The 27445-nt window shown below is 39.9% G+C and overlaps 3 protein-coding genes across 4 annotated transcripts in view; all 3 read left to right on the top strand.

Moving 5' to 3' along the window:
- The first annotated feature begins 364 nt into the window (after nucleotides 1–364).
- On the top strand, nucleotides 365–8938 carry LOC117443112 (COP9 signalosome complex subunit 3-like). The gene is given in 9 exon segments (XM_034079054.1): nucleotides 365–524; nucleotides 1614–1743; nucleotides 3171–3283; nucleotides 5050–5099; nucleotides 6817–6835; nucleotides 6838–6908; nucleotides 7523–7702; nucleotides 7836–7976; nucleotides 8903–8938. Coding segments are annotated over 9 exon segments (795 nt in total). The 5' UTR covers nucleotides 365–469.
- A 584-nt stretch (nucleotides 8939–9522) lies between these two features.
- On the top strand, nucleotides 9523–26177 carry cops3 (COP9 signalosome subunit 3). The gene is made up of 12 exons (XM_034079055.1): nucleotides 9523–9682; nucleotides 10774–10903; nucleotides 12333–12445; nucleotides 14208–14257; nucleotides 15983–16075; nucleotides 16692–16871; nucleotides 17006–17146; nucleotides 21592–21765; nucleotides 22188–22274; nucleotides 22929–23042; nucleotides 23148–23228; nucleotides 25435–26177. Exons 1-12 carry the CDS (start codon nucleotides 9628–9630, stop codon nucleotides 25486–25488), a joined length of 1272 nt encoding a protein of 423 aa, XP_033934946.1. The 5' UTR covers nucleotides 9523–9627; the 3' UTR covers nucleotides 25489–26177.
- A 273-nt stretch (nucleotides 26178–26450) lies between these two features.
- LOC117443118 (ubiquitin carboxyl-terminal hydrolase 22) overlaps nucleotides 26451–27445 on the top strand; it is a 30660-nt gene continuing 29665 nt past the window's right edge. Inside the window, exon 1 of one of the 2 annotated variants that reach the window (XM_034079061.2) lies at nucleotides 26451–26898. In XM_034079061.2, coding sequence (XP_033934952.1) covers nucleotides 26779–26898 — 120 coding nt within the window. In that variant the 5' untranslated portion in view covers nucleotides 26451–26778. The remainder of the gene's footprint in view (nucleotides 26899–27445) is intronic. The other variant, XM_034079062.2, reaches the window with a different exon arrangement.

Below are 27445 nucleotides of genomic sequence, written 5' to 3'. Positions count from 1 at the left end.
ACAAGGAATATTAAGAATAATATACAATAGAGTTAAAACATTTAAATCGAAAATGTGATGGTCAATATCAAGCAGACTCAACAGAGGGAGACCTGTCATATTTGGGACTGTATTTAATCTGCAAAAGGGAAAAAACAGAAATATCACCGACAATTTGGTTTTCAGCCATTGTATATTTTAGGGGCTGCAGTCTGGAATAAGAAGGTCCCTTAACCTTCAATAAAATCACAATAAGTTACATGTGCAAGACAAAAAAATAAACTAATATCAAAATAATGACAAATCGTGTGTCTGGCCCTTTAAGAATCAAAGGCTCGGTTGCTAAATCTCGTTTCAGCCTGTTCTGTTCATGTATCATCGCGATAGTTTGACCTCAGTGGCGGCCCCCTGTCTTCAGTCCGGACGGAGTTGTTTCTGAGGTTTGAATGAAAAACAGTGCAAATTACCTCGACTTTGGACCCAGGAAATAATGGCTTCAGCCTTGGAGCAGTTTGTGAACAATGTGCGGCAGCTCTCCGCTCAAGGTACGTTTGCTAAAACTGATTTTAATGGGAAGTATTAGGTAGTTAGCTTAGCATAGGCTATCCAATGCCTTGCCGATAGCTTTATCTTTTTGCCATATCATGTAAACACACCGTTAAAATTGACTTGTTCTGAGTGTTAGAGTACTGTAAAGTATCACCAGAAGATGCATTAGTACACAGGAGCGTTATGTCACCGCGACTTGGTCGTTTATCAAACTAAATATCTTAAATCCTACTTTTTGAGCTAAATAAATAATATCTGAGCACTGCCTACCGGTAGTCCCGCCCTTGCCTCACGTGATTGGCTGTTGGAGGGAATACACGAATTCTATTGGCTCAAAGGCACCCGTCAATCGCGCTCGCTTTGCTTCTTGTTTCAAGGCCTTGACCGGATTTTTTATTGAAATACAATGCCACAGCTGGATTCGTGTACATATATTTGTAGTCAGTTTGTTTCATATATTTGCAAAGAACAGCCTATTGATGGAAGAAGACGGTTAAATAGCAATTTTACACAAATCCCACCATTAAAACAATGCAGAAATGAAGTGTTTCCTCTTCTCATCTTGGTGGATTTATTCATTTAACCTCATTATTTACAATAACTGTGGAAGTTATGAATCCATATCTAGTGTACAGTTCAGTTTAATCTTGTTCCCCTCTGACATATTATATCTGTAACTGTCAATATTTATATATTTTAATTCTTAGTTCTGTTTTATTATCTACTTTGATATGTGTCTATTTGATTGTTTGTTTATTTCTACTATTTGCCTACCTTTTACATTATGTGCAATGCCTTGTTTACATGCTGCTGTGACCAAAACATTTCACAAATTGGGATCAATAAAGTATATCTTATCTTGGCTGCCACAGCATGTAATAAGATATGACAAGAAATCCCAGAATAACATCCGAGCGGTCAATTATTTACAAGAAAAAATGCCTTAAACAAAAATCACAAATGTTGATCTGCATCTAGTATTATGATGCAAACTGTTTTTGTTTACGAGATATGTGTGCTTCCAAAGATCTAAATGGCTCCAAGTGATTTAATTTCCCCATGTCTTCCTGCCCTTTCACCTCCAGGCCAGATGACTCAGCTCTGCGAGTTGATCAACAAGAGCGGGGAGCTGCTGGCCAAAAACCTGTCCCACCTGGACACGGTTCTGGGGGCTCTGGACATCCAGGAGCACTCCCTGGGCGTGCTGGCTGTGCTGTGAGTAGCCTCCTTCATCCTAAATCTGTCCAGGATTGACACCGTCAGCGTTGAGAGCTTTTCCTCGGTGTCTTGTGAAGTCTTCTGGTGTTTTGTTTTTCCTTTTGAGTTCATTTCCTGCCACTTCTTGTGATTGTCTACACCAGAGTTTCTCAAACTTCTTCATACCAAGGTCACTCACGGACCACCTAACTCCCCAAATATCCCAACACAATAAGCCTGCTTACCACGCCAGCAGTATATAACAAAGTACAGCCTAATAGTGACCGCCTAACCTTCTCTCCATCGCCTCGTTCACACATTACATCAACAATACAACTTCAGACTATAGAAGCATTTCGTTAAATGAGATTTAAAATGCTCTCAGGTTTTCCACCTCTTATGAAATGTCGACTACATTTATTACGGAGTTTCTGTCCGAGCTAACAGACTCAAGACACCAGACACTGATGGTGCAGCGCTGTGCTGTACTCTTTATATAGGCATGTTTCCCCTTAACAAAGCAGGGGGTACTTGGCTGGATTATTTTTTCAAAGGGGATACACTATTGAGAAAAGGTTCGAGAACCACTGGTTATTGTTGTGTCTGTGAAGGTCATATAGAATAGAATATGTGAAGGGTAGGGTAGACGTGGAGGAGTTGATGAAAACAAAACTTCATTAACATTTTACACAACCAATAAAATATCAAGTAATTAGTTCTTGAATAAGCAAGGCAAGGCAAGTTTATTTAAATGGCACTTTTCAACGCAGGGCAATTCAAAGTGCTTTACAAAAAAAAATGAAAGACATTAAGCATTAAAAAAGAAAAGCTAATAAAATAAACATTAAGGAAAAATACATGGATAAAAGTTACAGTGCAGTTTAAGATGTGAATAGTTCAATTAAAAGCAGCGACAAAAAGAAAAGTCTTCAGCCTGGATTTAAAAGTAGTAAGAGTTGCAGTAAAGGGCGCTATTTCCTAATTCTCAGTATCCTAATGGGCTTGCTATAGAATGGCAAACCTTGTGTTGACAGGAAGCCGCTGCAAAGGCTACTGCACGTCCAATACGTTCCGTAGGCCTGAGAGAACTTGTCAAAAAGGAAGCGATAATTTCCTGTTATTTAGTGAATCCAAAAAGGCTGCATTGAAGAGTAAACCGACGAGCCTGGATGTATGATTGCACATCGGGGAACACACGACATGAAGAATTTAGGTTTTACTTAATGAAATGTTATACGGTCCCTTCTGCATCCTCAAGATTTAAAACTCGAGTGAAGAATGATATCATTTGACTCTTAGCAACTGGAAATGATCTGACAACCAACCCGTTCCATGTGTCCTTCTCATCCCTAACGTGTTGGCTGTGAAGCTGTGAGGCCTGCGTGAAAGTGTCCTTGGTGCATCGGGACGTGTGTGTGTCTCACCTCCTTCTCTTTTTGATCCAGATTTGTGAAGTTCTCCATGCCAAACATCCCTGACTTTGAGACGCTGTTCTCCCAAGTCCAGCTCTTCATCAGCACCTGCAATGGAGAGCACATTAGATATGCAACAGACACTTGTGAGTACAGACTAGGGATGCATACGGTATTACCGAAATACCGGTTCCTGGTGGCTACGTTATACCGTACCGAAATCAGATCCGGTTTCGATACTTTAAAAAAAAAAAAAAATTATTTTATTTTTTTAAATACATTTTCAAAGCGAGTCCGTGGCCCGTGATGGCGCGTGTTATAAATTAGATTGCATCGTTTTTTCTTCATATTTTATGTATTTTTCATTGTTTGTTCAATACTAGAAAGGTAAGTCCCAAAAATGATCTGTGGTGGGATTTGTTTCTCTCACCAGCGAAGGCAAATGTTGATTTTAAACATGAGATTTGTTTGTTTGTGCAATGCCGAGATCTCATGACCTTTATTCTATTATGTATTTGTTCTCTAGTCGAATCTCAGGTTTAACATTAATCATAACGGAGCTATAACGGTCTGTTTGCATCGACAAGATGTGCTATTCACGCGGCACACCGGATGTGTTATACAAGATATTCCATAATCGGTTTTCTTCATATTTTCATATTCATTGTTTGTTCAGTACTGAAAGGTCCAAGAAGTCCCACAGCTGAATTTAATATTCATTTGACATGTGAACTATATCGTAAAGCACTTCATGGGAGTAATTGTGGGATGATACATTTTCAAAGTATCACGATATGTATCGGTTGAGTATCGGTATCGTTCAGTGGTATCGGTATCGTAAAAAGTCAACGATATGCATCCCTAGTACAGACTGACCTTACCTCTCCTTAATATTTAAGAAGCATGCTGGTGTGCGGGTCTCGACCCTGAACAGTGACATGTTGCTCACAGTGCACTCTGCTCAAAGCTGCACTCTTGCCCCTTTCACACCAGCTAGAGCCTGAAAAGCACCGGTTTTTCCTGTTCACACCGCAGCGGAGCCGCCTCTAAGCTCCGGAAAAATAATTGTCGGTGTCGAAGCGAGAACCGCACACGTCACGCTTACGTCGGAGGCGGGGGCGAGATTAACCTGAGCTAACCGTTAAAGGCGAGCACGGCAAATACAAGTTGTAACGAGCAGTCGTGCTGAGCAAAGTGACTCGAACGCAACCACAACAACACACTTTAAAAAGTCAGGCGACGCTAACCAGGCTTCGTGTGATTCTGTTTGTCCGTTCGCTGGCATTGGTCATTGTGGAGAGAGGCAGACGTTTTGTGTTATAGCAGCTATCGGATGGAATCGATACATGGGCTGCACAGGTTGTCGTGTCCGACTATCACGAGTAGAATCATAATGAAAAATACGCCGGTAAAATGTGCCGGCTTATGCCACAGCAGGAGAGCAACAAGTAGTCTGTTTAGCTTCGGTTGCTATGGTAACATCACCCATTTTATACCAGAGAAACGTTCATAACAGCGCTGTGATGCCAAACGGCGAGCAGCGGTCGGTAAATGCGGCTGAATCACATTGAATAAACGATGAACCTCGGCACTCTGGAGAAAAGCATAAGGGTTGAGAAGTCGTTATTTAATTTAATCTGGCTTCGTGTGATTCCAAGCAACACGACCATCGACCCGACGCCGGCCCATCGGGGAGAAATCAGCGACGTAAACGGTGACGTCGTGACGCGGCAGCCGGGCTCTGGGCGGTGTGAACTTGTCCTTGAAGCTTTGAGCATGAGGAAAAATGTGTTTTACCAGAAATATGTTTGCGATGAAGCTTCGTGTGCATGTGAGCACTCAACACTTCACTCGCCTCAAAAAAAGAAAAGCAAGTCGATAATCGAACGCCTTTCTTTGCTTCCTCTCACAGTTGCTGGTCTCTGCCACCAGTTGACAAACGCCCTCGTAGAGCGCAAACAGGTGAGTGTTGTTCTTTAATGATTTAGCTTTCCACGAGTCTCTGCCCGTTATAGTGGCTGTTTATCCAATGCACCAGGTTCCTAGTCTGCATGGTATCTTAGCTCCAATGCCCAAAGCTTTAGTCGAGTCGCATTGTACTCACGGGAGGCAGGTACAACTTAAATGAGGGTTTATTTGAAGTGGCATCCAAAGCGACTTACAACTCAATACTGTGGACACGATTCTAAGTTCAGCGCACTATCCACTGAGCCACAGCCACCCATGGCAGGTTATTCCATCCAAAGGATATCTCACTCGGTCCACTATGCGCTTGATAATCCAATACTGTATGCTATAGATTAGCATTAAATAACTAAACCACGATTACACGGTCATCATCTTGTTGGGATCCAAGCTTTGAGGTCTCCAGCATCTTACTAGCTTAACATAGTTTTAAAAGTCTCTATTACGACGTCGTGAATAAGGAAATTAAGCATTGAATAACAGAATAATAGCAAACGGAAATATAACCTTAGCACAGTCCACGTGTATACATATTTACAATGATGGAGGTGTTCATATAAATGGCGTTCAGCTACCTAACCTGTCATTTAAACATTTTACTTGGACATAAATAAGTGCTTAAGTGGCTCTAATGGAGCTTTTCCACTGCAGGGCCTGGCACGGCTTAGCACGGTATAGTTAGGCCTCGTTAGGGCCGGCTCACTTTATGCTGCGTTTCCATCACAGCTGGGGCAGTAACTATAGTAACGCAGTGTAGGCGGAGCCGTGACGTCATCTTCAATGCGAACCACCAAACCAACATCAGCCGTTAGCTGTTAGCCCTCAGAGCTCACAGCTCCTCATGTCTGCTCAGAAACTAGACAGAAGTGAAACAAGTACAAACCACAGACTGCCTGTGTCATGGAGGATACAGTCGCTGGTTTATTTATGTCTGTAGGCCGTTGTTGTGAGTGTGGGCGGTCGGAGCATATACAACGTTAGCTTAGCCGATCTCCATTCAGAAAACACGCATTTTAAAGGGGTTTCTCTGCCGTCTGTCTGCGACCTCAAAGCATTAATTCATGGTTCTTACTAACCGGTATCAGTGTGTTGTTACTTCGGCATCATTTTGAACGTGTATACAATTAAATCACGGCAAATATGTTCATCTTGTTGTAGTGGAGCCCCCTTGCCCGTCACTAGTTTAGCATTCATCAGCCCGGTTGTTGGCCCAGAAAGAACCCTCGATTTGGAGGCCCAGAAAAAATGAAAAAAGTACCCGCTAGCCGGAACTAGCTCAAGTGGAAACGCAACATAACGGGCCGGGTTGGCACCGCACGCTTAAACCGTGCTGCAGTGGAAATGCGCCATGACACTGATTATCTTTTAAAGGACGCCAGCTCTTCTGCTTTGGTGAATCTGTTCAAAGTGCCCCTTACATGCGGACGTTATTTCCCCAGGGAGAATAAAAACATGACATTTTAATTACATTTTCCACATTCGTCCCAATTGAGTTATCCACCTGCTTTCACACGGCCGAGTCTCCCCTTCCAACAGATCCACGTTTTCCTTTTCTTCTCAATCTATATATTTCATGCATCTTAAATCGGGGGGGGCCGGGGGGGGCCCCAGACCCAGACCCAGACCCAGACTGTCTTCCTTGTGTTTGAACGTCTCTGCTGAATAACTAACTGGTGGTTTCCTCCTCTTCCTCCTCCTCTTCCTCCTCCTCCAGCCATTGAGGGGTGTTGTCGTCCTAAACAGGCAATAGACAAAATGCAGATGAACACAAACCAACTTACCTCAGTTCATGCAGACCTGTGTCAGGTGAGTCTCCTTCATGCTGGGGGTGTTTAAGATTTAGCAGTTTTCTACTATATTTGTATTTATTTATTTGTATTGACAATCTTAGTTTCACTTCTTATTAATATAAATCTTACAATGTTTTATTGAAAAATTGTTATTCTGGTTTTTACAAATATTTTTAGATTTTTTTTTTTTTTTATTGAATATTTTTACTTAAACTTCTTATGTTTAAATTCATATTTTCAATTTTGTAAATATATTTGATTTATTTCATACTAAAAACTCTCACAAAACCCTGGAATTAAAACAGCGTCTTAATTCTGATTTAAAGACTTAATATGTAGCATTTCTGCATTAAAGATAAAAATGAGTAACCCTATGTTATGGAATTAGTTAGTTGTATACTTACTTACACAATCCCAATAACAATTTGGGCATTTATCATTACATTTTTCTACCGTTTATGATCTACATCCACGTTATCTTAGTTATCTTGACTCTTTTCCATCTCCTATTTTTTCCTACTCTTCCGTTTAAAGACTGTTCAATAATGAAACCCCGGTCTTATTCCCAGCCCCAGTGTCTCTCCAGTTTGACCCTAACATCGTCCTCTCATTACTCCCGTCTCCTCACAGCTGTGCTTGTTAGCGAAGTGCTTCAAGCCCGCGCTGCCCTTCTTGGAGTTGGACATGATGGACATCTGTAAGGAGAACGGAGCGTACGACGCCAAGCACTTTTTATGTTACTACTACTACGGTGGCATGATCTACACGGGCCTCAAAAACTTCGAAAGAGCACTGTATTTTTATGAACAGGTACTCACACACCCATAAAACACTCAAAATGTACTTTGAATATCTCATGTACTTATTTAAGCCCTGATTGTGTAATATAATCAACATTTTCTCTTGTGTACAGGTAGATAATCACGTGTTTTCACTTTCTCAGGCAATAACCACTCCAGCCATGGCAGTGAGCCACATCATGTTGGAAGCCTATAAGAAATACATCCTGGTGTCGCTCATTCTCCACGGCAAAGTGCAGCCACTGCCCAAATACACCTCTCAGATCGTGGGGAGGTTCATCAAGGTGAGGACTACACGCTCACGCAAGCCACATTGTGTGCGGGAATGTGTCCTGACATCTGGAAATGAGTCGGCATTTCGGTTGCCGCGGGAACTCCCGTTGGAAGTTTTGTCGAAGGAGCCGTTGCAATGCTTACTTCCAGGGTGTCCTGCACCGTTCTGTGTTCAACTTAGCTGCGTTCTAATGACGTCAACACAGTTTCCCCTAGGGCTGTGCAATTAATCGTATTTTAATCGCAATTACGATGTTGGCCTGCCACAATTACGAAAACAACGATTATTTTTCTTTGCTAGGTTGTGACAGTGCAAGGCAAGTTTATTTATATAGCCCCTTTCAACACAAGGAAATTCAAAGTGCTTTCCAAAAGACATTTAGAAAATGGCATTTAAAATCAGTCATTAAAAAGAAAAGTGCACGACAACATATTTGATCTAATTTATTTAGGTGTAATTTATATTATTTATATATGTTTAGTACTGGAAGGGCGCTCCAAAATATTTGTTGATCTTGTTTATTGGTATTTATTATTTTGATATTTTTTAAATGTATCATTTATTACCTTTACCTTTACGGTGTACCTTTATATTGAATGAGAAAATAAATGAAAGTCTTAATCCACCAATTAATATGAGTGCTATTGATGTTGTCCACTTCATTTAGCAGGTATTCTGTTCCTAATATATTGATTTTCAACCGTTACCTATACAAAAAGGTGCTTGAAAACTGCTAGGAGTTGGGACTTTATTTTATCTGCAAGAACAAGAAAACAACAGTGACAGAAAAGGTGATTTTCATGTTTTATTAAGTACAACAACACTGTGTTGTGCAGTCTAGAATATGTGAACGATGCAATGCCAGTGAGACTGGAGCTCTTACATCTTATACATCTTGTTCAATACGTCAGTTCCTGTATGTTTTTCTCCTTTAAGGAAGCACTGGTGCTGCAGTCTAAATTAAGAAATTAAAGTCCCTTAATCTGTAAGACTATTACAATAAATTACAATTTGCTAAATACAAAATTAAAAATGTGTCAGTGATCATGATTTAACATTTCCCGCAAATCATGTGTGTGGCCCTTTAAGAATCCAACGCTTGGTTCGTGAATCTCGTTGCAGTCTGTTCTGTTTCTGTATCATCGCGATAGTTTGACATCCGTCGCATTGACTACAATAATAAATACAAATACAAGGAATATTAAGAATAATATACAATAGAGTTAAAACATTTAAATCGAAAATGTGATGGTCAATATCAAGCAGACTCAACAGAGGGAGACCTGTCATATTTGGGACTGTATTTAATCTGCAAAAGGGAAAAAACAGAAATATCACCGACAATTTGGTTTTCAGCCATTGTATATTTTAGGGGCTGCAGTCTGGAATAAGAAGGTCCCTTAACCTTCAATAAAATCACAATAAGTTACATTGTGCAAGACAAAAAAATAAACTAATATCAAAATAATGACAAATCGTGTGTCTGGCCCTTTAAGAATCAAAGGCTCGGTTGCTAAATCTCGTTTCAGCCTGTTCTGTTCATGTATCATCGCGATAGTTTGACCTCAGTGGCGGCCCCCTGTCTTCAGTCCGGACGGAGTTGTTTCTGAGGTTTGAATGAAAAACAGTGCAAATTACCTCGACTTTGGACCCAGGAAATAATGGCTTCAGCCTTGGAGCAGTTTGTGAACAATGTGCGGCAGCTCTCCGCTCAAGGTACGTTTGCTAAAACTGATTTTAATGGGAAGTATTAGGTAGTTAGCTTAGCATAGGCTATCCAATGCCTTGCCGATAGCTTTATCTTTTTGCCATATCATGTAAACACACCGTTAAAATTGACTTGTTCTGAGTGTTAGAGTACTGTAAAGTATCACCAGAAGATGCATTAGTACACAGGAGCGTTATGTCACCCGCGACTTGGTCGTTTATCAAACTAAATATCTTAAATCCTACTTTTTGAGCTAAATAAATAATATCTGAGCACTGCCTACCGGTAGTCCCGCCCTTGCCTCACGTGATTGGCTGTTGGAGGGAATACACGAATTCTATTGGCTCAAAGGCACCCGTCAATCGCGCTCGCTTTGCTTCTTGTTTCAAGGCCTTGACCGGATTTTTATTGAAATACAATGCCACAGCTGGATTCGTGTACATATATTTGTAGTCAGTTTGTTTCATATATTTGCAAAGAACAGCCTATTGATGGAAGAAGACGGTTAAATAGCAATTTTACCACAAATCCCACCATTAAAACAATGCAGAAATGAAGTGTTTCCTCTTCTCATCTTGGTGGATTTATTCATTTAACCTCATTATTTACAATAACTGTGGAAGTTATGAATCCATATCTAGTGTACAGTTCAGTTTAATCTTGTTCCCCTCTGACATATTTATATCTGTAACTGTCAATATTTATATATTTTAATTCTTAGTTCTGTTTTATTATCTACTTTGATATGTGTCTATTTGATTGTTTGTTTATTTCTACTATTTGCCTACCTTTTACATTATGTGCAATGCCTTGTTTACATGCTGCTGTGACCAAAACATTTCACAAATTGGGATCAATAAAGTATATCTTATCTTGGCTGCCACAGCATGTAATAAGATATGACAAGAAATCCCAGAATAACATCCGAGCGGTCAATTATTTACAAGAAAAAATGCCTTAAAAAAAATCACAAATGTTGATCTGCATCTAGTATTATGATGCAAACTGTTTTTGTTTACGAGATATGTGTGCTTCCAAAGATCTAAATGGCTCCAAAGTGATTTAATTTCCCCATGTCTTCCTGCCCTTTCACCTCCAGGCCAGATGACTCAGCTCTGCGAGTTGATCAACAAGAGCGGGGAGCTGCTGGCCAAAAACCTGTCCCACCTGGACACGGTTCTGGGGGCTCTGGACATCCAGGAGCACTCCCTGGGCGTGCTGGCTGTGCTGTGAGTAGCCTCCTTCATCCTAAATCTGTCCAGGATTGACACCGTCAGCGTTGAGAGCTTTTCCTCGGTGTCTTGTGAAGTCTTCTGGTGTTTTGTTTTTCCTTTTGAGTTCATTTCCTGCCACTTCTTGTGATTGTCTACACCAGAGTTTCTCAAACTTCTTCATACCAAGGTCACTCACGGACCACCTAACTCCCCAAATATCCCAACACAATAAGCCTGCTTACCACGCCAGCAGTATATAACAAAGTACAGCCTAATAATGACAGCTTAACCTTCTCTACATCGCCTCGTTCACACATTAAATACAAATACAGACAGATTATATAAGCCTTTCGTTAAATGGCTTTAAAATGCTCTCAGGTTTTTCACCTCTTATGAAATATAGACTACATTTATTACAGAGTTTCTGTCCGAGCTAACAGACTCAAGACACCAGACACTGATGGTGCAGCGCTGTGCTGTACCTCTTTATATAGGCATGTTTCCCCTTAACAAAGCAGGGGGTACTTGGCTGGATTATTTTTTCAAAGGGGATACACTATTGAGAAAAGGTTCGAGAACCACTGGTTATTGTTGTGTCTGTTGAAGGTCATATAGAATAGAATATGTGAAGGGTAGGGTAGACGTGGAGGAGTTGATGAAAACAAAACTTCATTAACATTTTACACAACCAATAAAATATCAAGTAATTAGTTCTTGAATAAAGGCAAGGCAAGGCAAGTTTATTTAAATGGCACTTTTCAACGCAGGGCAATTCAAAGTGCTTTACAAAAAAAAAATGAAAGACATTAAGCATTAAAAAAGAAAAGCTAATAAAATAAACATTAAGGAAAAATACATGGATAAAAGTTACAGTGCAGTTTAAGATGTGAATAGTTCAATTAAAAGCAGCGACAAAAAGAAAAGTCTTCAGCCTGGATTTAAAAGTAGTAAGAGTTGCAGTAAAGGGCGCTATTTCCTAATTCTCAGTATCCTAATGGGCTTGCTTATAGAATGGCAAACCTTGTGTTGACAGGAAGCCGCTGCAAAGGCTACTGCACGTCCAATACGTTCCGTAGGCCTGAGAGAACTTTGTCAAAAAGGAAGCGATAATTTCCTGTTATTTAGTGAATCCAAAAAGGCTGCATTGAAGAGTAAACCGACGAGCCTGGATGTATGATTGCACATCGGGGAACACACGACATGAAGAATTTAGGTTTTACTTAATGAAATGTTATACGGTCCCTTCTGCATCCTCAAGATTTAAAACTCGAGTGAAGAATGATATCATTTGACTCTTAGCAACTGGAAATGATCTGACAACCAACCCGTTCCATGTGTCCTTCTCATCCCTAACGTGTTGGCTGTGAAGCTGTGAGGCCTGCGTGAAAGTGTCCTTGGTGCATCGGGACGTGTGTGTGTCTCACCTCCTTCTCTTTTGATCCAGATTTGTGAAGTTCTCCATGCCAAACATCCCTGACTTTGAGACGCTGTTCTCCCAAGTCCAGCTCTTCATCAGCACCTGCAATGGAGAGCACATTAGATATGCAACAGACACTTGTGAGTACAGACTAGGGATGCATACGGTATTACCGAAATACCGGTTCCTGGTGGCTACGTTATACCGTACCGAAATCAGATCCGGTTTCGATACTTTAAAAAAAAAAAAAAAATTATTTTATTTTTTTAAATACATTTTCAAAGCGAGTCCGTGGCCCGTGATGGCGCGTGTTATAAATTAGATTGCATCGTTTTTCTTCATATTTTATGTATTTTTCATTGTTTGTTCAATACTAGAAAGGTAAGTCCCAAAAATGATCTGTGGTGGGATTTGTTTCTCTCACCAGCGAAGGCAAATGTTGATTTTAAACATGAGATTTGTTTGTTTGTGCAATGCCGAGATCTCATGACCTTTATTCTATTATGTATTTGTTCTCTAGTCGAATCTCAGGTTTAACATTAATCATAACGGAGCTATAACGGTCTGTTTGCATCGACAAGATGTGCTATTCACGCGGCACACCGGATGTGTTATACAAGATATTCCATAATCGGTTTTCTTCATATTTTCATATTCATTGTTTGTTCAGTACTGAAAGGTCCAAGAAGTCCCACAGCTGAATTTAATATTCATTTGACATGTGAACTATATCGTAAAGCACTTCATGGGAGTAATTGTGGGATGATACATTTTCAAAGTATCACGATATGTATCGGTTGAGTATCGGTATCGTTCAGTGGTATCGGTATCGTAAAAAAGTCAACGATATGCATCCCTAGTACAGACTGACCTTACCTCTCCTTAATATTTAAGAAGCATGCTGGTGTGCGGGTCTCGACCCTGAACAGTGACATGTTGCTCACAGTGCACTCTGCTCAAAGCTGCACTCTTGCCCCTTTCACACCAGCTAGAGCCTGAAAAGCACCGGTTTTTCCTGTTCACACCGCAGCGGAGCCGCCTCTAAGCTCCGGAAAAATAATTGTCGGTGTCGAAGCGAGAACCGCACACGTCACGCTTACGTCGGAGGCGAGATTAACCTGAGCTAACAGTTAAAGGCGAGCACGGCAAATACAAGTTGTAACGAGCAGTCGTGCTGAGCAAAGTGACTCGAACGCAACCACAACAACACACTTTAAAAAGTCAGGCGACGCTAACCAGGCTTCGTGTGATTCTGTTTGTCCGTTCGCTGGCATTGGTCATTGTGGAGAGAGGCAGACGTTTTGTGTTATAGCAGCTATCGGATGGAATCGATACATGGGCTGCACAGGTTGTCGTGTCCGACTATCACGAGTAGAATCATAATGAAAAATACGCCGGTAAAATGTGCCGGCTTATGCCACAGCAGGAGAGCAACAAGTAGTCTGTTTAGCTTCGGTTGCTATGGTAACATCACCCATTTTATACCAGAGAAACGTTCATAACAGCGCTGTGATGCCAAACGGCGAGCAGCGGTCGGTAAATGCGGCTGAATCACATTGAATAAACGATGAACCTCGGCACTCTGGAGAAAAGCATAAGGGTTGAGAAGTCGTTATTTAATTTAATCTGGCTTCGTGTGATTCCAAGCAACACGACCATCGACCCGACGCCGGCCCATCGGGGAGAAAATCAGCGACGTAAACGGTGACGTCGTGACGCGGCAGCCGGGCTCTGGGCGGTGTGAACTTGTCCTTGAAGCTTTGAGCATGAGGAAAAATGTGTTTTACCAGAAATATGTTTGCGATGAAGCTTCGTGTGCATGTGAGCACTCAACACTTCACTCGCCTCAAAAAAAGAAAAGCAAGTCGATAATCGAACGCCTTTCTTTGCTTCCTCTCACAGTTGCTGGTCTCTGCCACCAGTTGACAAACGCCCTCGTAGAGCGCAAACAGGTGAGTGTTGTTCTTTAATGATTTAGCTTTCCACGAGTCTCTGCCCGTTATAGTGGCTGTTTATCCAATGCACCAGGTTCCTAGTCTGCATGGTATCTTAGCTCCAATGCCCAAAGCTTTAGTCGAGTCGCATTGTACTCACGGGAGGCAGGTACAACTTAAATGAGGGTTTATTTGAAGTGGCATCCAAAGCGACTTACAACTCAATACTGTGGACACGATTCTAAGTTCAGCGCACTATCCACTGAGCCACAGCCACCCATGGCAGGTTATTCCATCCAAAGGATATCTCACTCGGTCCACTATGCGCTTGATAATCCAATACTGTATGCTATAGATTAGCATTAAATAACTAAACCACGATTACACGGTCATCATCTTGTTGGGATCCAAGCTTTGAGGTCTCCAGCATCTTACTAGCTTAACATAGTTTTAAAAGTCTCTATTACGACGTCGTGAATAAGGAAATTAAGCATTGAATAACAGAATAATAGCAAACGGAAATATAACCTTAGCACAGTCCACGTGTATACATATTTACAATGATGGAGGTGTTCATATAAATGGCGTTCAGCTACCTAACCTGTCATTTAAACATTTTACTTGGACATAAATAAGTGCTTAAGTGGCTCTAATGGAGCTTTTCCACTGCAGGGCCTGGCACGGCTTAGCACGGTGTAGTTAGGCCTCGTTAGGCCCGGCTCACTTTATGCTGCGTTTCCATCACAGCTGGGGCAGTAACTATAGTAACGCAGTGTAGGCGGAGCCGTGACGTCATCTTCAATGCGAACCACCAAACCAACATCAGCCGTTAGCTGTTAGCACTCAGAGCTCACAGCTCCTCATATCTGCTCAGAAACTAGACAGAAGTGAAACAAGTACAAACCACAGACTGCCTGTGTCATGGAGGATACAGTCGCTGGTTTATTTATGTCTGTAGGCCGTTGTTGTGAGTGTGGGACGGTCGGAGCATATATAACGTTAGCTTAGCCGATCTCCAGTTCAGAAAACACGCATTTTAAAGGGGTTTCTCTGCCGTCTGTCTGCAGACTCAAAGCATTAATTCATGGTGTTTACTAACCGGTATCAGTGTGTTGTTACTTCGGCATCATTTTGAAACGTGTATTACAATTAAATCACGGTCAAATATGTTCATCTTGTTGTAGTTGGAGCCCCCTTGCCCGTCACTAGTTTAGCATTCTCAGCCCGGTTGTTGGCCCAGAAAGAACCTCGATTTTGGAGGCCCAGAAAAACTGAAAAAGTACCCGCTAGCCGGAACTAGCTCAAGTGGAAACGCAACCATAAACGGGCCGGGTTTGGCACCGCACGCTTAAACCGTGCTGCAGTGGAAATGCGCCATGACACTGATTATCTTTTAAAGGACGCCAGCTCTTCTGCTTTGGTGAATCTGTTCAAAGTGCCCCTTACATGCGGACGTTATTTCCCCAGGGAGAATAAAAAACATGACATTTTAATTACATTTTCCACATTCGTCCCAATTGAGTTATCCACCTGCTTTCACACGGCCGAGTCTCCCCTTCCAACAGATCCACGTTTTCCTTTTTCTTCTCAATCTATATATTTCATGCATCTTAAATCGGGGGGGGCCGGGGGGGCCCCAGACCCAGACCCAGACCCAGACTGTCTTCCTTGTGTTTGAACGTCTCTGCTGAATAACTAACTGGTGGTTTCCTCCTCTTCCTCCTCCTCTTCCTCCTCCTCCAGCCATTGAGGGGTGTTGTCGTCCTAAAACAGGCAATAGACAAAATGCAGATGAACACAAACCAACTTACCTCAGTTCATGCAGACCTGTGTCAGGTGAGTCTCCTTCATGCTGGGGGTGTTTAAGATTTAGCAGTTTTCTACTATATTTGTATTTATTTATTTGTATTGACAATCTTAGTTTCACTTCTTATTAATATAAATCTTACAATGTTTTATTGAAAAATTGTTATTCTGGTTTTTTACAAATATTTTTAGATTTTTTTTTTTTTTTATTGAATATTTTTACTTAAACTTCTTATGTTTAAATTCATATTTTCAATTTTGTAAATATATTTGATTTATTTCATACTAAAAACTCTCACAAAACCCTGGAATTAAAACAGCGTCTTAATTCTGATTTAAAGACTTAATATGTAGCATTTCTGCATTAAAGATAAAAAATGAGTAACCCTATGTTATGGAATTAGTTTAGTTGTATACTTACTTACACAATCCCAATAACAATTTGGGCATTTATCATTACATTTTTCTACCGTTTATGATCTACATCCACGTTATCTTAGTTATCTTGACTCTTTTCCATCTCCTATTTTTTCCTACTCTTCCGTTTAAAGACTGTTCAATAATGAAACCCCGGTCTTATTCCCAGCCCAGTGTCTCTCCAGTTTGACCCTAACATCGTCCTCTCATTACTCCCGTCTCCTCACAGCTGTGCTTGTTAGCGAAGTGCTTCAAGCCCGCGCTGCCCTTCTTGGAGTTGGACATGATGGACATCTGTAAGGAGAACGGAGCGTACGACGCCAAGCACTTTTTATGTTACTACTACTACGGTGGCATGATCTACACGGGCCTCAAAAACTTCGAAAGAGCACTGTATTTTTATGAACAGGTACTCACACACCCATAAAACACTCCAAAATGTACTTTGAATATCTCATGTACTTATTTAAGCCCTGATTGTGTAATATAATCAACATTTTCTCTTGTGTACAGGTAGATAATCACGTGTTTTCACTTTCTCAGGCAATAACCACTCCAGCCATGGCAGTGAGCCACATCATGTTGGAAGCCTATAAGAAATACATCCTGGTGTCGCTCATTCTCCACGGCAAAGTGCAGCCACTGCCCAAATACACCTCTCAGATCGTGGGGAGGTTCATCAAGGTGAGGACTAACACGCTCACGCAAGCCACATTGTGTGCGGGAATGTGTCCTGACATCTGGAAATGAGTCGGCATTTCGGTTGCCGCGGGAACTCCCGTTGGAAGTTTTGTCGAAGGAGCCGTTGCAATGCTTACTTCCAGGGTGTCCTGCACCGTTCTGTGTTCAACTTAGCTGCGTTCTAATGACGTCAACACAGTTTCCCCTAGGGCTGTGCAATTAATCGTATTTTAATCGCAATTACGATGTTGGCCTGCCACAATTACGAAAACAACGATTATTTTTCTTTGCTAGGTTGTGACAGTGCAAGGCAAGTTTATTTATATAGCCCCTTTCAACACAAGGAAATTCAAAGTGCTTTCCAAAAGACATTTAGAAAATGGCATTTAAAATCAGTCATTAAAAAGAAAAGTGCACGACAACATATTTGATCTAATTTATTTAGGTGTAATTTATATTTATTTATATATGTTTAGTACTGGAAGGGCGCTCCAAAATATTTGTTGATCTTGTTTATTGGTATTTATTATTTTGATATTTATTTAAATGTATCATTTAATTTATTTTGGTATTGGTGTTTCAGAATTATGCGTTCAGGGTAATCGACAGTTAAAAAGATACTGTTCAAATTATTATTTGTTTTAAATTTCTATAAATGGATGTTTTCAAATAATCGTATTTAATAATCGTGATATACATTTTTGACCAAAATTATGGTGATTTTTGCCATAATCGAGCAGCCCTAGTTTCTCCAATTCTAGGGGTTTCTTAGCCAGTTAAGTAGTTAGAAAGATATTTAACGTAAGCTAGTTAAGTAGTCAGAAAGATCGTTAACGTAAGCTAGTTGTGTGATAGGGAGCTAACGTAAGCTAGTTTAGTAGCCAGAAAGATAGTTAACGTAAGCTAGTTTAGTAGCCAGAAAGATAGTTAACGTAAGCTAGTTAAGTAGCCAGAAAGATAGTTAACGTAAGCTAGTTGTGTGATAGGGAGCTAACGTAAGCTAGGTAAGTAGCCAGAAACATAGTTAACGTAAGCTAGTTGTGTGATAGGGAGTTAACGTAAGCTAGTTAAGTAGCCAGAAAGATAGCTACCGTAAGCTAGTTAAGTAGCCAGAAAGATAGTTAATGTAAGCTAGTTAAGTAGCCAGAAAGATAGTTAACGTAAGCTAGTTGTGTGATAGGGAGCTAACGTAAGCTAGTTAAGTAGCCAGAAAGATAGTTAACGTAAGCTAGTTTAGTAGCCAGAAAGATAGTTAACGTAAGCTAGTTAAGTAGCCAGAAAGATAGTTAACGTAAGCTAGTTGTGTGATAGGGAGCTAACGTAAGCTAGTTAAGTAGTCAGAAAGATAGTTAACGTAAGCTAGTGGTGTGATAGGGAGTTAATGTAAGCTAGTTAAGTAGTCAGAAAGATAGTTAACGTAAGCTAGTTAAGTAGTCAGAAAGATAGTTAACGTAAGCTAGTGGTGTGATAGGGAGCTAACGTAAGCTAGTTGTGTGATAGGGAGCTAATGTAAGCTAGTTAAGTAGTCAGAAACATAGTTACCGTAAGCTAGTTGTGTGATAGGGAGTTAACGTAAGCTAGTTAAGTAGCCAGAAAGATAGCTACCGTAAGCTAGTTAAGTAGCCAGAAAGATAGCTACCGTAAGCTAGTTAAGTAGCCAGAAAGATAGTAAGCTAGTTAAGTAGTCAGAAAGATAGTTAACGTAAGCTAGTTAAGTAGTCAGAAAGATAGTTAACGTAAGCTAGTTGTGTGATAGGGAGTTAATGTAAGCTAGTTAAGTAGTCAGAAAGATAGTTAACGTAAGCTAGTGGTGTGATAGGGAGTTAATGTAAGCTAGTTAAGTAGCCAGAAAGATAGTTAACGTAAGCTAGTTGTGTGATAGGGAGCTAATGTAAGCTAGTTAAGTAGTCAGAAAGATAGTTAACGTAAGCTAGTTAAGTAGTCAGAAAGATGGTTAACGTAAGCTAGTTAAGTAGTCAGAAAGATGGTTAACGTAAGCTAGTTAAGTAGTCAGAAAGATGGTTAACGTAAGCTAGTTAAGTAGTCGGAAAGATAGTTAACGTAAGCTAGTTAAGTAGTCAGAAAGATAGTTAACGTAAGCTAGCTGTGTGATAGGGAGCTAACGTAAGCTAGTTAAGTAGTCAGAAAGATAGTTACCGTAAGCTAGTTGTGTGATAGGGAGTTAATGTAAGCTAGTTAAGTAGTCAGAAAGATAGTTAAGTAGTCAGAAAGATAGCTAACGTAAGCTAGTTAAGTAGTCAGAAAGATAGTTAACGTAAGCTAGTTGTGTGATAGGGAGCTAACGTAAGCTAGTTAAGTAGTCAGAAAGATAGTTAAGTAGTCAGAAAGATAGCTAACGTAAGCTAGTTAAGTAGTCAGAAAGATAGTTAACGTAAGCTAGCTGTGTGATAGGGAGCTAACGTAAGCTAGTTAAGTAGTCAGAAAGATAGTTAAGTAGTCAGAAAGATAGCTAACGTAAGCTAGTTAAGTAGTCAGAAAGATAGTTAACGTAAGCTAGTTGTGTGATAGGGAGCTAACGTAAGCTAGTTAAGTAGTCAGAAAGATAGTTAAGTAGTCAGAAAGATAGCTAACGTAAGCTAGTTAAGTAGTCAGAAAGATAGTTAACGTAAGCTAGCTGTGTGATAGGGAGCTAACGTAAGCTAGTTAAGTAGTCAGAAAGATAGTTAAGTAGTCAGAAAGATAGTTAACGTAAGCTAGTTAAGTAGTCAGAAAGATAGTTAACGTAAGCTAGCTGTGTGATAGGGAGCTAACGTAAGCTAGTTAAGTAGTCAGAAAGATAGTTACCGTAAGCTAGCTGTGTGATAGGGAGCTAACGTAAACTAGTTAAGTAGTCAGAAAGATAGTTAACGTAAGCTAGTTAAGTAGTCAGAAAGATAGCTAACGTAAGCTAGTTAAGTAGTCAGAAAGATAGCTAACGTAAGCTAGTTAAGTAGTCAGAAAGATAGTTAACGTAAGCTAGCTGTGTGATAGGGAGCTAACGTAAGCTAGTTAAGTAGTCAGAAAGATAGTTAACGTAAGCTAGTTAAGTAGTCAGAAAGATAGTTAACGTAAGCTAGTTAAGTAGTCAGAAAGATAGTTAACGTAAGCTAGCTGTGTGATAGGGAGCTAACGTAAGCTAGTTAAGTAGTCAGAAAGATAGTTACCGTAAGCTAGTTAAGTAGTCAGAAAGATAGTTACCGTAAGCTAGTTGTGTGATAGGGAGTTAATGTAAGCTAGTTAAGTAGTCAGAAAGATAGTTACCGTAAGCTAGTTGTGTGATAGGGAGTTCACGTGAGCTAGTTAAGTAGTCAGAAAGATAGCTAACGTAAGCTAGTTAAGTAGTCAGAAAGATAGTTAACGTAAGCTAGCTGTGTGATAGGGAGCTAACGTAAGCTAGTTAAGTAGTCAGAAAGATAGTTAACGTAAGCTAGTTAAGTAGTCAGAAAGATAGTTAACGTAAGCTAGTTGTGTGATAGGGAGCTAACGTAAGCTAGTTAAGTAGTCAGAAAGATAGTTAACGTAAGCTAGCTGTGTGATAGGGAGCTAACGTAAGCTAGTTAAGTAGTCAGAAAGATAGTTACCGTAAGCTAGTTGTGTGATAGGGAGTTAATGTAAGCTAGTTAAGTAGTCAGAAAGATAGTTAACGTAAGCTAGTTAAGTAGTCAGAAAGATAGCTAACGTAAGCTAGTTAAGTAGTCAGAAAGATAGTTAACGTAAGCTAGCTGTGTGATAGGGAGCTAATGTAAGCTAGTTAAGTAGTCAGAAAGATAGTTAACGTAAGCTAGTTAAGTAGTCAGAAAGATAGTTAACGTAAGCTAGTTAAGTAGTCAGAAAGATAGTTAACGTAAGCTAGTAGTCAGAAAGATAGTTAATGTAAGCTAGTTAAGTAGTCAGAAAGATAGTTAATGTAAGCTAGTTGTGTGATAGGGAGCTAACGTAAGCTAGTTAAGTAGTCAGAAAGATAGTTAACGTAAGCTAGTTAAGTAGTCAGAAAGATGGTTAATGTAAGCTAGTTAAGTAGTCAGAAAGATAGTTAATGTAAGCTAGTTAAGTAGTCAGAAAGATAGTTAACGTAAGCTAGTAGTCAGAAAGATAGTTAATGTAAGCTAGTTAAGTAGTCAGAAAGATAGTTAATGTAAGCTAGTTAAGTAGTCAGAAAGATAGTTAATGTAAGCTAGTTAAGTAGTCAGAAAGATAGTTAATGTAAGCTAGTTAAGTAGTCAGAAAGATAGTTAACGTAAGCTAGTAGTCAGAAAGATATTTAACGTAAGCTAGTTAAGTAGTCAGAAAGATAGTTAACGTAAGCTAGCTGTGTGATAGGGAGCTAACGTAAGCTAGTTAAGTAGCCAGAAAGATAGTTAACGTAACTTATGTGTTAACTGCAGTGTGCCCACATTGTGGAAACTAGTGCGTGGAGTAATCTGTTTCTCTCTGTCCTCTCCCTTTAGCCCCTGAGCAATGCATACCACGAGTTAGCTCAGGTTTACACCACCAACAACCCGGCGGAGCTGCGCGGCGTCGTCAACAAACACAGCGAGCAATTTGCACGAGACAGCAACACGGGGCTGGTGAAGCAGTGCCTCTCCTCTCTCTACAAGAAGAACATCCAGAGGCTAACCAAGGTTATAGTTGGTCTTCTCTCGGCTTCTTCACGGGGCGACGCTTTGGAGGAGACATTTGGAAATGTGTAACTTAAACGAGACCTGCTAAAGTCAGTTTGTGAAGCTAATTGAGACTCATCAGTTTCATTCTCGGCTTGAGCTGGGTTACTTTATTTAACATATACACTGTGTCTTCATCACGACATGAGAGGAGACGTATTGGAGTGTTTCGATAGCCTTAATATCCTGGATTTGAATGCTGCTTTGATGCAGGCGCTTTGAATCCAAATCCAGAGATACAGTGAAGCTTAAAGTAACTTAACACCTGATCTAATGTTATTTATTTTCTCCCTGCATGTTGTAACCCTTGTGAGGAACAGTTATTTATAAATACTGATACATTTGAGCCTCTCTTCACGTTGTGTTTTGGGCCCCTCCTGCAGACCTTTCTGACGCTGTCTTTGCAAGACATGGCGAGCAGAGTTCAGCTGTCCGGCCCCCTGGAGGCGGAGAAATACGTCTTACACATGGTGAGGCAACTGAAGCGTGGAGAGCCTGTCCTATATCGCATTTATTTTATTTATTTATTTTTATTTATTTTTATTTATTGTATTTATTTTATTTTTATTTATTGTATTTATTTTATTTTTATTTATTGTATTTATTTTATTTATTGTATTTTATTTATTTTATTCATTTTATTTAATTGTATTTATTTTATTTATTTATTTATTTTTATTTATTGTATTTATTTTTATTTATTGTATTTTATTTTATTTATTGTATTTATTTTATTTATTGTATTTTTATTTATTTTATTCATTTTATTTAATTGTATTTATTGTATTTATTTTATTTTTATTTATTGTATTTTATTTATTTTATTTATTTTATTTATTTTATTTATTTTATTTATTTTATTTATTTATTTTATTTATTTTATTTATTTTAATTTATTTTATTTATTTTATTTATTTTATTTATTTTATTTATTTTATTTATTTTATTTATTTTATTTATTTTATTTATTTTATTTATTTATTTATTAAACCTTCAGAAGATCCTTGGCTGATTGTTGCCTTCCTATTTAATCGTAACATTCTGTGTAATTTTAAAGTTTTGCATCAAACAGCAGCTTAGTCTGCACTTGACATTCTGTGTTAAATTGTTCGTCTCCTTTTCAGATTGAAGACGGTGAGATCTACGCTAGCATTAACCAAAAGGACGGCATGGTCTGCTTCCACGACAACCCCGAGAAATACAACAACCCAGCAATGCTCCACAAAATTGACCAAGAGGTGAGGATGTTTTTTTTTTTTATTGCATGAAGTCCAAGTTCTGAATGAATCCTGACTGAAACTAAAGCTGTGTCCTCCTTGGTGTCCTCCTTGGTGTCCTTGCAGATGTTGAAATGTATAGAGCTGGATGAGAAACTAAAGTCTATGGATCAAGAAATCACAGTAAACCCACAATTTGTGCAGAAGGTGAGGCAAATCAAATGTTGATGCTTATTTGGATGTATTTTCCTAATGTGTATATATACGGCATTCCTTAAATCAGAACATGCATATCGTTCCTGTTGTGCTGTTTCTATGCATCTTCATAGCTTTAGCAAAATAATATATATATTAGTGATGTCTCCAAAAGTCTGCCACTCTCACTAAAACATGTCATTTGATAACTTGCACTGAAGGTGGTGATTTTGAGGTAAACTGTCCCTTTAACAGATCCTTCCTTGTTAATGTCGTGGTCTGTACCTTGCGACTAAGTGCTAGATGAACTCGTTTTATTATGTAGGGATGGGTATCGTTAAGGTTTAAACCGTATTACTACTTTTATCGATCCGGTCCTTTAACGCAGTGGTTCTCAAATGGGGGTACGCGGACCCCTAGGGGTACGTTGGAGTACTGCAGGGGGTACGTGAGATTTATGTTATGTTAATGACATTTTTTTTTGAGAATGGCAAAGATCCTCAGTGAAGCACAAGCCTATGTTTCACTACATTGTAAATACAACTTATTAAAAAGATCAGTTCAATGCAACTAATGTCGTCTCGTTAAAATTGGTTTGCCATGAATTTAGAGATGGATTGTAAACGTTTGAAATGTAGCATTTAAGTGTTTCTCAGTTAGAAGGTAGTTGTTTTAATAAATCAGACACCGATGGTGCAGCGCTGTGCTGTACCTCTTTATAGGCATTTCTTCTTAACAAATTGTGTTTGCGCTGATCATGGCTGAATATTTTTTTCAAAGGGGTTAGGGGGTACATGAGTGAAAAAAGTTTGAGAATCACTGCTTTAACGGCACTCTTATCGGTTCTTTTGAAAAAAAATAATTAAATAAACAAAATAAATTAAAAACAAATAATATTTCACATCAAAAGAAACGACAATGTTTTAACAAATCGTATTAAATAATGTGAAGACAGAACTGTAAACAGAATAGCTGAAACTTTAACAAAATAAATAACTCAGTTTCCTCTAATCATAACCCATGTTTGTATAATGGAGTTAGCTCCGTGTGTTGCTGCTAGCATACATAACACCTGACTCCTGTGGAAACGTACTCGTGGACGGGGCTACAGAGCTGCTGGAGAGACAGTGGAACCCGGTGCATTCCTCCGTCTGGATGTGGAGCGCTTTTGATACATGTTTCGACAAATTGCTCGTGTTACCGCCCTCACATGCTGAACTCTAATTCCACTCTTGGTAACGAGGATTGTCCACATCGAGACGGGTAAAGTTTAACCACCTCGGAGCGCGTTCTCTCCGCCATCTCCTCCGTGTGTGGGTGTGGCAGCTCCGTGTGTGTAAACCGCCCCGCCCCCTCAGGCAGGAGAGAGACAGATCTCTCGTCTGGATTGGAAAGATAGAAAATACATCACAGACGCATTTTGCAGTCTTTTTGCGTATTAGAAACGGAGTTGGCGAAACTAAGACTGCAATATAATGTTTGTGTAGCAATAATACACACGACATATGTTTTTTACATGTCTCCAGTACCGATACAAAGACCAAACATTAAAAATGGTGTACAAAACTTGAGTATAAAGTACAAAAGCATTGCTGCTGCACATGCATAATACAAAAACTATGAATACATGGTAATAATAAAGTGTTTCAAGACTTCCAAGGAGGCGTTATGTTCGATATTCAAGGGTCAGCAGTGGGTTCTCTCAGCAAAGCGATCCACATGTTCTCGTATTAAGTCCCAAAACAAACCGAAATATGAGCCGTTGTTCAGGGACCAGTTCTACCTTAACACATCCTTCCTTATTAATTGTGTGGCATGTACCTCGTGGCTAAGTGCTAGATCTACTTGTTTTATTATGTGAGAAGCAAAAATACTTTTTTCACGTGGTATAATTAAGTTAAAAACAAAAATGTAGCTACACAATGTCAGAGGGATGTGATGCAAGGGTAGCTGGAGTTCAAACATTACCACAGGTGCACAAAGCATGACCATTTGAGCGAGTTTAAAGTACAAAAGCATTGCTGCTGCACATGCGTAATACAAAAACTATGAATACATGGTAATAATAAAGTCTTTCAGGACTTCCAAGGAGGCGTTATGTTCGATATTCAAGGGTCAGCAGTGGGTTCTCTCAGCAAAGCGACCCACAGATGTGAGCCGTTGTTCAGGAACCCGTTCTCCCAGGTGTCTAACGGGTGACTCCGGTTTGTTTCCTCAGAGTATGGGATCGCAGGAGGACGATGTCGGTAGCAAAACCTCCAGTTATTCCTGAGGATCCTCGGGCGGCGGGGAGAGAACGCTGACGCCAGCCAACACGTTCTTCCCGGGATGAGTTGGATTTTTTTTTAAGGAGGAAAAACAAACATTCGATTGCATACGGACATTGGTCAAGGAAAATCGAATTGTGTGGAATGATGATGATTTAAATTGGGTTATTTCTTTCTCTTCGCAGCGTCGTGCAGGACGGCAAATTGTCCTTTTTACGAGGAAACAAAAAAAAAGACGTCGGTGTTTTATTTATCAATGTTCAGGTCGGAGCGCCACTTTAACAGAAACGACAATAATACGGTTCTGCTGCATGTCGGGCGTTTAAATAAAAAGGGGTAAAGCGTGACGAGGATTGAAATCTGATATACTTTGTAAAGAATACAATGCCCGTTCCTCCCGTCACTCCTTTTGGCTAGTCTTTAGACATCATCTGTACACATGGACGTGCCCCTTGACCAACACCTGGCACAATGGAAGAGTCGTACACAATCCCGTGCACTGTTTTGTTTTTGTTTGTTCCTATTCCTTTTTTAGGTTGGATCCACTAGAGGTCGCTAGAGCACTGTATAGGAAAAACCGTTTTGACAGCTTATTACAAGAGGGTGAAGTCAACAAAGCAAACTGTCCTGTCATTTGGGAGCTTGAGCTTTTGCGATTGTGGATCTGTTAATAATAAATTGTTTAAGAATATAACTGTGGGTTTCATGGTTTGTGAAAATAACTTCTATCCCTATTTTTACACTGTTTTAATGTGGATTTCCATCACGTTTTACGGTCCTGATTGATAAAATGAAGCTGAATTCATGTCAGCCAATCAGCGTGCTCATACAGGCGGATGTGGCTTCCCAGGAAAATCGCACCAATCACGACGCGGCATTTACTTCACAGAGGCGGGACTTAGCCGAGAAAAGAAAGTTGTCAAACGTCAATCATACGTGATACTCGCTTCTGATTGGTCCACCGGATTGAATGGGGTGGGTCTTGAACTACAGTCACCGTGTAAATTCCATTGCTAACCAACTTTAGCCAGCCTGCTAACATGTAATTCAGCGACCACTTTGGTGGATTCAAAGAACATAAATAATGTTTTATTTAACATGGAGCATTATTAGATAATAATGTCATCTCCTACACGTGTCTCTGTTATTGCAAACATGTGCAGTTAGGCAATCTGGAAACCTGCAGAGCTAAAAAAATAAATAAAAGAAAGAACGTTTCTCCTGAATCTGCGTTGCGGGGATTTGAGGTTTCATCACCCGGAGAAGGGACACTATTCCCGGGTGTTGGGATTAACATGAGTCCTGGAGGATGTCCGCATGTTAGTAGCTTCAAAGTGGACAACTGGAAGCAGAATCTGAGGGTGATCTATCGGTGCTTCGTGTGGAGCGGGGCAGCTGAGACCAGAAAACGCAAGGTAACGAGAAGAAGGAGACTAATTGCGCGCGTGTGTGTGTGTGTGTCGCCCTTCCAAAACAACACACATCTGACACTGGAGTCAAATGCAACCCATGTTGTCAGTGTCATCTTGGGTATACTGGGCCGCTCGACAAATCCTAAAATCACTGGTGAAAAGTAACCAAGTACAGACACCACCCAAGTACTGTACTTTACTACAATTTTGAGAGAATTGCACTTGAGTATTTTTACTCCACTACAGTTCAGAGGTACATGGTGTACTTCTCCTCCACTACATGTATTGAATACCTTTAGTTACTTTACTGATCTGGATGAATGATGGGAAATATAATCAAGTGTTAAATCAGACTGTAGTTCCACCTGGAGTAAATCCACCAGCTACCCTGCAGTCTACAAAGTACTTCAGACTAGCTGCACCTTCACCAGCTACCCTGCAGTCTACAAAGTACTTCAGACTAGCTGCACCTCCACCAGCTACCCTGCAGTCTACAAAGTACTTCAGACTAGCTGCACCTTCACCAGCTACCCTGCAGTCTACAAAGTAC

The sequence above is a fragment of the Pseudochaenichthys georgianus genome, unplaced genomic scaffold (genome assembly GCF_902827115.2).
Source record: "Pseudochaenichthys georgianus unplaced genomic scaffold, fPseGeo1.2 scaffold_541_arrow_ctg1, whole genome shotgun sequence".
Classification (NCBI taxonomy): Eukaryota; Metazoa; Chordata; class Actinopteri; order Perciformes; family Channichthyidae; genus Pseudochaenichthys; species Pseudochaenichthys georgianus.
This window is presented reverse-complemented; position numbering and strand designations above follow the sequence as displayed.